Genomic DNA, 10,722 nt, shown 5'->3' with positions numbered 1-10,722 from the left:
ATTCACTGGTGGCATATTTTAATAGGGCTTTGCAATTTGAGTCTGTTTTCTATGTTCTCCATCACAGAATTTGCTGCTGCTTCAAACTCTTCAGTCACTTTCACCAGTTCTGGAGATTCTAGGAGAGTTCTTGTTTTGAGGGGATTAGTGTTTGCTCTCACTATTGCCATACTGACAACTCAGCTAAGAAGAGCTGATTTTAAAAAAAAGCTGTTTCTAACTCTTATAGCTGTGAAAATTTATCTTGAAAAGGTGACATGACTGCCACTGATTCAGTGATGTGAATCACTCTGAAACATTTATTTTGAGAAGTTTGTGCTACCTGCTAATCTCGGTGAGGATCTAGCTGTGAAATGTAATGATGGCAAATTGTAAATTGTTTTTAAAAAGCATTTAGAAGCACAAATCCCATTGATTTGAGAATAGAATTTTTGCTCCTAAATTATCAAAGCACTTGAAAAAAAATTCCAGTTAGCTATTTCTCTGCTAATGATTCTAACATAAGCATCCAGGTAATATAATCTCCAAACAATCCAAACCTATTTTATGCCTTTCCTTTGAAAAAAAAAGTTTCATTTTTCACTGTAGCTACATGTTGTCTGTTTAGAAAAATACCTTACATTGTCACAAAGCACTGGTAGGCATAAAATAATCAGTACAAGGGGCCTGCAGTGTTTGAACTTGTATCTGTTTGACCTAAAACTCTGCGACAGGACCAAGGCACACCACCACCAGAAGTGAGCTCAGTTTACATTGCTGCACACCTTTGAGCCTCTAGTTCAGGAGACACATTCCTAGATAGAACACTAATGGCTAATCCAGAGCCCCTCTGAAACAGCCTCTTCTGGAGCCTGTGTCTGCCTGAGAAATGGCTTAGGAACAGGAAAAATCTCACGTAAGAAACTTTGTAATTAGTTTAATGTTTATCTTGTCTGCTTTTGTGTGCACAAAATACAACTGCTGTATTAAGATATTTTAGAGATGCACCATAGACTCTTACAGTAAAAAACCCACAAAAATCTTCCCCACAATATAATCAAGAAAAATAATCAAACAGTGGGGGAAATAATTATTTTCTTAATGTTCGCAGAGTGCTCAGAGATTATAATATAAAAGACCCTATAAAAGACCATTGAAAAGTACATGTTTACTATCTTTGCAACTTCTAACTATGCAAACTTCCAGACCTCTAATGTTATTTTTCTGCGTCATAAAATAGGCATCTGAACAGCAAATGTTTTTTCTCTCATTTGGCCAGACATTGGGGGTTCAGAAAACTTTGGTCAATACCAAAGTTAGTGTCTTACATGAAAGCTAATGAACACCACTACAATTACTTCTGGTAGAAAGTACTGTTTTTAGAAAGACAAAAATAAACTAAGAGGGTGTAATGACACCAAGTGAGTTTTGAGAAAAATTAATTAAGAATTGTATGTGATCACTTTTTTTTTTTTCAAAATTCAGTCTGAGGTTTAACTTTCTTATCAACCTTCTCTGCTGCATGCTGAAAGTCAAAGTTTGGCTGCATCATTTACATATCTTGGTTCACTGTTCCCTGCCAAGGGGACATGATTCAGTATGACTCAGTCATCTCTTTAAAAAAAGCTTGTTTCAGTATTAACTTGGGCCAAACCAAATCTGACACAGAGAGTAACAAAACCCAAGTTCACTATCTTTACAGTTTTCTTCAGTTTTTAACTGAAATTGCCTTCTGGCAGTACAGTTGTGAAATAGCATAATTTGGCTTTATCAAATGGTTCTTTCTCAGAACTGTACGTTATAATAACATCCTATAACGAGGGGATTTTTGGATTAGTCGTTTTAGAATATAATAGCTTTGTTTGGTAATTGCTGTTTTGGTTGTGCAAGTACGAGGCTACGCATCACACTCCTTACCTGGTTTTTGTACTTCTGAAACCTACAGTTCACTTACCTGAAAGATGCTTTAAGAAAAAACACGCCATGAAACATTATTCATATTCAAAACATGGGAAAAAATGTCTTTTACCTTTTGTGAGCAAAACCATCACTTCTCCCTGCAGGTCTTGTGACTTTGAAGGTTTTCTTTTTTTCTTAACAAAACCAAAATCCAGATGTAGTCACTTAGGGATTATATTCTCTTGCTGGAAACATATTACCATCAGCACTGTAACTGCAGATAATTATCTTTAGAGCAGTTCTGCTATTCACATTTGCCTCAATTGCTGAATATTCATTTAACTTACTTTGTCCACTTTAAAACCTCGTGGTTATTTTTTGAGTGACAGTTATAAACTATTGCACTGCAAAACTTCCTGTCAACTAAGAACAAGCTCTGCCTTTTGGTACATGCACTTTTTAAGAAATACATTTTGGCTTCTCTCGGGGGTTGTCATGGTTGAAGAGCAAATGAATATGGAGGCAAAATGAATTTGGATAGCAAAACACTTTAATCACAGATGTTGCAGTTTTATCAATTACACCACTTCCCCGTCGCTTGGAAGACGTGAGACGGTCTGGGGGGCAGCGCAGCAGTTCCAGCCATGCAGCACAGTTCTGGGGTCCTCTGGGCTCATCCCCACTCCCTGAGGTTGGAGATGATCCTGGAACTCTGGTGCAGGCTCTTGGGGTTCCTCCCCCAGTGTCTTTTCTGTACTACGTTTACCTCTTAAGTGTCCTCAGCTACAGGACCGGGCAGCCACTGGACCTTGCTGACGTTTAGCCCCTTCAAAGCACTCTCCCTTTTCCTGCGCCCTCGCTGGACTCACCAGCTGCGTCCTCAGAGACTTCTGGGCATTTGCACTGTTGTTCAGGGCACGTGGTTGATCATCTACTTCTACTACAGCAAAACGTTAGTTACGGTTCGTGGGCTTATGCTAGTAGTGATGCTGACTAGCCCTAACTCTTGCTAACAGCTACAGGAATCCTGTCTGTGCTACAGAAACGAAACATTTTCTTTGCCTCCTGTTAAATGTAGCTTATGCAGACAGAAAGGGTCAAACATGACATTCCCATTATGCTGAAAAAAACCACGTACCCACCTCCCACTGAGAGGCTTCTCTTAAAATTCAAGCATACTCCATTTCCAAATACCTTTCCTTCTAAATGCAGTAACAAAACATTTTCAAGTCACACCCACGCTTACTAATCTATCCCTAGAAGGCCACTGGGAGTTCACTGCTCATCCACTGTCTTCTAATTAAAAACCCCATCACAGACACAGCCATGGGGAAGTGCTGCCTGTGCTCAGCACCCACTGAAACAAGAGTTAACCCTCAGGACACTGCTGCCTTTACCTTAGCTCGTTAGACCAAGTTCAGGAAAGGTTTTAACTAAACATGGGCCAAAAGGTGCCAACTGTAGTCTCAGCTGGTAAATTTCAAGCAAAATATCGTTATTTTGTTGTAAAACAGACAGCTAAGTATTTTTTTTACTCCACCAAAAATGGGCCAGCTGCCTGCTTTGGCATTTAGAAGTGTGGTGAAACAGTGCAAAATTGATTTATTTTCTTGTCATTCTATTACTAAGTGAAAATAAAAGGGAAGAAAGTATTTGAAAGGGAGCAAATATATTATTAGCAATACTGAGACTATGCTGAATTTACTTCCTTGAACTCTGCAATACTGCATTCCAGCTGCAGCAATCAAAACAGGTGACTGATGTGAAAGCATGGGAAAAACATACAAAAGCACAGGTCTTGTTTAAAAGCCCTACATAAACAGAACACAGCCAGATCTCGTACGGCCCACAATTTCAAACTAAGAAGAAAAAAAACCTTTTTCAAGGAACTTTTTAAAGATAGCAGGAAGTCTTAATTTTTAGCCCTCTGGATTCAAAAAGTTTTTAACAGAGAGCATCATGCTACAAGAGCATCTAATGGAAAAGGCAACTAGTGCATTTTGATTGTGTAAACTTAAATGCTAAGACTGAAACTGCTGGTACACACAAAGTATCAGATATTACTCTAAACCAGCTATTTAAGACAACTGAAATTCAGTTCAAGAGGGTGAGACAAGCTGAGCTTGTGACTAGACTCTTTAAATCAGAGCTTTTTCTCTAAGAACAGAAGGCAAGGTACTTTTGCGTATTTTCATCTTTATTTAATGAGCACTTAGTTATTTTTCCCTAAACTCATATTATCTAGTAAAACCATTTGGTTCTGTAAATAGGACTCAAGCCTGGGCAGGGTGTGCATCTCTTGAAATAAAATCCAGGAAATGGTGGATTTTATGCATCAGTATTTCAGTGTGCATCAGTAGTTTTTCTAGACTGTTTTACATACATAAATAGAGTGCATCGAAGTACTGTTTCTTTCTACACATTGATATTTGGATTCCAACTGCCATCTGTGCAAACCATTCTCATTTTGGAAGAAAGAGGCTTTCTTCAGTTGCAGAGTTCCATCAGATATCATTTACCTGCAATTCTGATGTGTACAGGGGATTACACAAAATGCAAAGCTTTCTCGTAGCTATTACATTAAACTCTATTCCAACTACAAGATTCGATAATATTACCAAAATGATGTTTATGTTTTGGAAGGAGCTTTGATTGCAAGATGTCCGCTCTTCCAGACCTCTCAGCTTTCTGGAATGAAACAAACAGCTCACTGAAGCATTAAAGACATTTACGCTTGGTTTGCTTTAGTCGAACCAAGATGAATGAGAGTCATAACGGTAGTGTAACCGTGAAGCAGGTCATCCTTTATGTCATTACATTCTCTTAATACGAAATTCCCAGTAACTATTCGATCACATCCTATTTCCCCATGTCCAAAAAAGCCAAAGAGGGGAACGTTTGGAAAAAACTTCCTAAAGGCATCTGCTTCCATATTCCTTTTGGTTTTATAATGCCGATATCCTCTGCCAACACATGCAAACATGAAGCCAATGGTGTTACGCTCGGGGATGTTTGCTGCTTTGAGACGCTGCATGGCGGCTTCTGCTGTCCTCTCATCAGCTACGTCCTGGTCTAACAACACAGTGGCACTCTGGATCTGGGGACCGCTGAAAGCCAGCCCGACCACACCACAGGCATCGCCGGGCTGCGCGCTCTTACTGAAAGGCAACAGGCACCACGTTAGAGAACGTTCCAGAGGGACCACTGCCAGCCTGAATACACTGCTCCTGTGGCAGAGGCAGATTTCAAAGCAGACCAACATCCTGAAAGCTACACATTGCTAAAAAACAAACCAAAGCCTTCAAATTTTAGCAACCTTTTTTTTTTAGTAACCTTTCGCATGGAAAAACTTTCATATCCATTATGAAGGATTAAGCATAAGCCTACCTTTCAAATGCGTGCCAAATTCAGCAGTTAGTGTATGTCACCACTCTGTAATTCCAACTAAACTATTAGTTAAAATTAAGACAAGCAAAGATACTCAGCATTTACATCTCAAACCAGGGCAGCTATCAATAATGGCTCCAGAGTCATGCTGCTTTAAGTCTCCTTGGCTGGCCAGGACATGTTGCTTTCAGTACTTACTACTCATGCTTTATTAAAAATAATTTACTGTATGGTCAACTCTCTTTATCTGGAGCAATAGTGCAGGTGGCACATATTCAGATGCAAGAAAAACGCTGGTATTACTACGGAGCCCAGACCCACAGTGGCACGAGGAGCCCACGGCAGCATCTGCCCTGCGCTCCCCAGCACCCGCCAGTCCGAGGGCCCCAGGGGCCCTCCCTGGTGGCTGCGCAGCGCAGCCCTGCCCTGCCCTGCGGGGAGCCTGGCGGAGGGAAGGGGGTGACCCCGTGAGATCTAGCCCCATCCCTCAGCAGCAGCAGCAGCAGCAGCGTGTTAGGTGTGCTCGGGGACACAGGCCCGGCCTGTTTGCGTGTTCAGCTACTGCTCTGTAATGAATCAAACAAGGCTGATCTAGAAACAAAACGTTCACATAAATGGTCTCTGTCCCAACAAGTGGTAATTTATCTGCAAGCCAGAGGGTAAACACAGATGGCAATAAACACACACAGGGGATCTGAAACTGGGAATCTCCGTCACACTGGGTTTCTTCTAGCTGGGTTTCCAGAATCCAGTTCATACCACAGTCACACAAAGCTTCCAGCTTTTCCAGCTAAATCACTGTGTTGGACTTTATTAATAGTCTTAAAAAAATAATTATCATTTTACTACTGTTAATGGGCATTCCTAATATGAGATAACTAAAAGGCTATGGCTTCTTCAATGTTTCTCCCATTTTAAATCTCTTTATAATTTGTCTTGAAAAAGCTACCTACTTCTCAGAGGTCAGTGATGTAAAGCTCTCCACTTGTCCCCCAGCCAGGATGATACTTTTCTCATTTAAAGGATTGACTATTTGATGAAGAAATCGAGTCGCTCCAGACTTCCAGGAGTTGTAGCCAAACAGAAGAACCACCCGGAGATCTGGGTTATTCTTCAGACCTACAAACAAAACCACAAACACCAATCCTCTTACATTTAAATCCTGACCCCTGCAGTCCAGCCATCCTAGTCTCTCCTCAAATAATACACCACACCTTCAGTGATGGCTTTTCACTGAAGTAGTTGGGAAAACAAGACCCAAGTTGCCCAGGCATTCAGGAGCTGGGCTGCATTCCCCATGTAAGTGAGAATTTCTGAAAAGAACCTAGCAGAGAAAAGACGACTGCATCTGCATCTGCATCCTCCAGCTTTCCACTTCTTGAGCAGAGCATCTGAGTTTTACCACAGCCCTTCAGTTTTACTTGGCAGTCTTAACTGTCCTTTTACAGGCAAGAACTGAGCATATAGGTTATTCAAAAAGGACCACAAAGCAGTAAATAGCTTTACCTGAAAATCAAATACATTACAGACATCAGCGAGCTGCTTATTCCAAGGCAGAAACTCCCAGGGTCCTAGAAGACTCAAGAAACCCTCATTAAATTACTCTTCAGAAGTGATCTACTGAGGTCACAACGTGAAGAACGTAAACTCTATTTACTGAAATGTGCCGTCTTCTCTTCTACCCTTCCTTGCTACGCCTGACTTAGGATCTAAATGCAAAGTTATTTTGGAGAAGAGAAGCAGCTCCTCCCCACAAGTTTCTAAACTGCAGCAATGGGAACCACTCTCAACGGCACAAACTCATTTATCTTTACTTTTAACCAATTAAAGTTGCTCAAAACTTAACAGCTCCCTCTGAACAGCTTGGGACCTAACTGAGGTAATCTGAGATCGATACACAAGATAATGCAATACTCCAGAGATGGGAAGAACAGAGATGCATAACTACCAGCTGCAGCGTGCTCTTTGAATGGAGTTAGCACAGAAGCTGTTGCTTCCATGCTGGCACCTAAACAAGCAGCACAACACTTCACAAAAACCCAAATAAAGGGGAGAACAAGGACATACCTGCTTCAGCAAATTTACTTTCATCAAAGACCCTGTTCTTCAAGTCTTTTGAAAAATGGAAGGTATGAATCTTTACCCCATCGATTTTGGGAAACAACAGAGCAAACCCAGCTTCGCCTTCTTCAATTTCTTGAGGTTGATTGCTGCTTGATCCCATTGGGGTAACTACAAAGATACAAAGCCAGACAGCTTGTGTTCAGTAAACTTTCGTCTACCCTGTAACACAGATTAAAAGAGGCAGAACAGCTTAGGTGATGTAAAACATGACAGTTCATTCCCCTAACAACATCTCTAATTGATCGCTGGTGTGATATTGTTGTTTTGGTAAGATAAAGCACGTAGGAGTCCTGCTGGCTACAGATCATGATGAAGTCGCTTTGGACAAGGAGACATGGATATATTTAGGCATTTCCCCCAGCTGCATCAAATGTAAGTCAGCTGGAAAACAGGCACTGTGCAATATAGCTGTCTTAAGCCTTCCTGCCAAGCTTCTGCAGGTCCGCAAACATAATCAGATTTTTAAGGGCTACAAATGAAACAGGGAAAAGTCCTGTACAAACATGATGACAGTATAAAGCAAACTGACACAAATATTGGGAGGGTATTATCAAATTATACTACTGACAACAATCAAAATACACTACTGATGCTGTGGGAGAATTTAAGGTGAGAAACCAGGAAAAAATGTTCTAATCATAAACAAGCGAAGCGCTAGAAAAAGACCGCTAAGGGAATTTCCTATAGCTACTGCATATGCATCCTGCTAAACCATAACAAACAGGTACATACTGAGAATGTCCTGCACAGTTAGTCCCAATATGACTCTGAAAAATGTAGATAAAGCTAAGAAACATTCATTAGGTTAGGTGCTAGGAAAAATGGCAGTAAGCTGTCTGTTCAACTAAATCAACCCCTTTAATTATAACTGCATCACATGAAATAAGAATTTAAGCTCCACATGACTTAGCAGAGACACTACAAACTTAAAATTTAAGCTAGTGTTGAACAAGGTGGGAAAACATAATCCCTGTGAGAACTCTCCTGTCAGTCTGCAGGACTATGCTTTCAAAAACATATGAAATTGTGATAAACAGGCACTGGAACAGATGCACGATACACAAGATGCCTTCAAACTGATTTCTCACAAAATCACATGTTTTCCTCCTACCTACAATCCCTGGGGTGACCAGTCCAAGAACCTGACATCGCTTTGGCAACAATTTTTCGAGCGCAGTTGCTGTTTCTTTACTGTTTCTTTTCCTGGCTGTTAAAAAAAAAAAGCAGAGAGAAGTAAAAATTAGTTGCTCTGCACGGTGCTGGAAAACAAACCCAGCAGTCAACCCCGTCCCATTTAACCGGCGCTGCCCATCAGCGGCTGCCCCGTTTGCAACAGCAGATCCGCAGGGGTGGTAAGAGCTGTGCAGGACGCTGGCAAACGGGGCCTGTACCCTCTGAGGGCGGGACAGGAGCTCGTCTGCGGAAAATAACAGACTCCTACGACCTGTGGTTTGTATCACGACGGTAAAACCACGCGGCCACCACTGCCGCCAAAGATTTGCTTTCCCCCGGAATCCATATCCAGCGAGGTCCCTCCCGGCACGCCCCGAGCGGGCGGGCGCGGGGTCCCGTTACCTTTCTTCTGCTCGTGGCACTCCCCGTGCCCGCTGAACGTCTCCGCGTCGGCTATGTAGAGCACGGTCTGCGGCAGCACGTGCACCTTCTGCAAACAGACCGGAGAGGGGCGGCGCTGCGGGCCCCGCGGGGCGGCTCCCGGCTCCGGGGCGGGGGCAGCGGCCGCGGAACGCCGCTCCCCGCCGCCCCGCCAGCCCCCACCTCGCCGGGCAGCGCGGAGGCGCCGAGGCCGCGTCCCGCCGGGCCCGGGCCCGCTCCCTCCCGCCGCCGCGGGCGCGCACCCACCTCCAGCTCGCGGGCCAGCGCGCGCACCAGCGCGTGGCTGTCGGCGGGGCCCGGCTCCAGCGCCGACACCCAGGCGACGCGCTGCCGCGCCCGCAGGATCCGCCGGGCGCACTCCCTCCACAGCCGGCACACGCTGCAACACACCGCGCACACCACGCGTCGGCGGGGCCGCCCCGGCCCCCGGCGCCGCCACCTCGGAGGCAGAGCCGCCCGCCCCGGCGGCGCCCACCCCCGCGGGCCCGCCCCTTACCAGGCGGCGCGCAGCAGCGCCTTGGTGGGCAGGAAGCCGAGGACGCGCTCCACCACCTCGGCCAGGTTGCCGAGGACGAGGCCGCCCCTCGCCGCGGCCTCCATGGCCCCGCCGCGCCCCCGCCGCCCCGCGTCACCCCCGCGCCGCCGCTCCGGGCCCGGCTTCCGGTGACGCGGCGGCGCGGCGGGCGGGCAGCCCCGCTCACGGCCCCTGGCGGCGGGGAGGACTCGCCCGCTCCCCCCCGCCCCGCCCCGCGCCCCAGCACGGACACAGCGAGCTTCGTAAAATGGTTTTTATTCATAAACTTGATGCAAGTTTACAAATTACTGTACATTGCCAAGTAACTCCGCAGTGAGACACGGAACCCCAACCAAAGCCTGCGCCCGAGGGGCCGGCCTGCCCGCGCGGCGGCGGAGGCGGCGCGCAGCCTGCGGCCCCGCGCTACAACCGCGCCAGCAGAGCGGCCGGGAAGTCGCCCACCGCACGCCGCGAACGATGCGCACGGGGAGCGGCGCCAACCTCTCCCCGCCTTTCTTTCGACCTAAAAACCGGATCTAGAAGCAAACGCACAAGGACCCGTGGGTGCATGATAGAGAAGAGAGCACAAATCGGAGAGTCAACTAAAAAACCGTAACAAAAACATGCTTCTGCGCTTCTAAAAAGTGCTTAATCCATGGTACACACCCTTAGCTCGGCCCCAGAGGGGTGCAAAGGCCTAATGACTAGCACTACAACCGAAATAGAATCGATTTAGGTAAGGCAATGAAACATAGTGTAATTACACAGACCCAGATTCATTTCCTAATAAAGAAAGAACAGTTCCCATCAGTCTTTCAATAACAAAACCACGGTCATGACTATGGCAACATTTCTTAAACCTCTGAATCAGATGATGTGTTTTTGTACTTTATTGTAGCTTTTATATAAAAATTTTTCATTCAAAGATTTTCATCTCAATTTGTGCCAATCACTTTATAAGTTCATTAGTTTACAAATGATTGCAACAACCCGTTAATAAAATGGAACACCTAAAAAGGTTTTTAGTATTTTAAATAACTTCAAGCTTCATACTGCGGCTCTTCTTGTTAAGGAGGTTGAGCCAACAAGTAGCAGGAACAGCCCAGCAAGTTCTGATGCCCCAGTGGAAGTGACTAGTTACAAGGTTTTATTGGCACAGCCTTGCTTTGCTTAAAACAAACAAACAAAAAAAAAGACAAAAAAAA

At 44.8% G+C, this 10,722-nt stretch overlaps 1 protein-coding gene across 1 annotated transcript; it reads right to left on the bottom strand.

Annotated features, from left to right (window-relative positions):
* Nucleotides 1–2,418: 2,418 nt before the first annotated feature.
* FBXO22 (F-box protein 22) lies at nt 2,419–9,623 on the bottom strand. Its single transcript, XM_074917452.1, has 7 exons — nt 9,500–9,623; nt 9,250–9,382; nt 8,965–9,052; nt 8,501–8,596; nt 7,333–7,497; nt 6,219–6,384; nt 2,419–5,036 (listed from the first exon to the last, which is right to left on the bottom strand). The coding sequence occupies exons 1-7, from the start codon at nt 9,601–9,603 to the stop codon at nt 4,607–4,609; spliced, it is 1,182 nt and encodes a 393-aa protein (XP_074773553.1). The 5' UTR covers nt 9,604–9,623; the 3' UTR covers nt 2,419–4,606.
* Nucleotides 9,624–10,722: the final 1,099 nt, after the last annotated feature.

This window comes from Athene noctua, chromosome 13 (assembly GCF_965140245.1).
Source record: "Athene noctua chromosome 13, bAthNoc1.hap1.1, whole genome shotgun sequence".
Taxonomy (NCBI): Eukaryota; Metazoa; Chordata; class Aves; order Strigiformes; family Strigidae; genus Athene; species Athene noctua.
This window is presented reverse-complemented; position numbering and strand designations above follow the sequence as displayed.

Excerpts from the sequence above, each read along its gene's own strand:
- FBXO22 (XM_074917452.1), bottom strand. The coding sequence starts at position 9,603 with ATGGAGGCCGCGGCGAGGGGCGGCCTCGTCCTCGGCAACCTGGCCGAG. Across the intron at positions 7,498-8,500 it reads GGTCACCCCAGGGATTGTAG|TTACCCCAATGGGATCAAGC; the intron begins GTAGGAGGAAAA and ends GTATCTTTGTAG. Across the intron at positions 5,037-6,218 it reads ACATCACTGACCTCTGAGAA|TAAGAGCGCGCAGCCCGGCG; the intron begins GTAGGTAGCTTT and ends GTTGCCTTTCAG.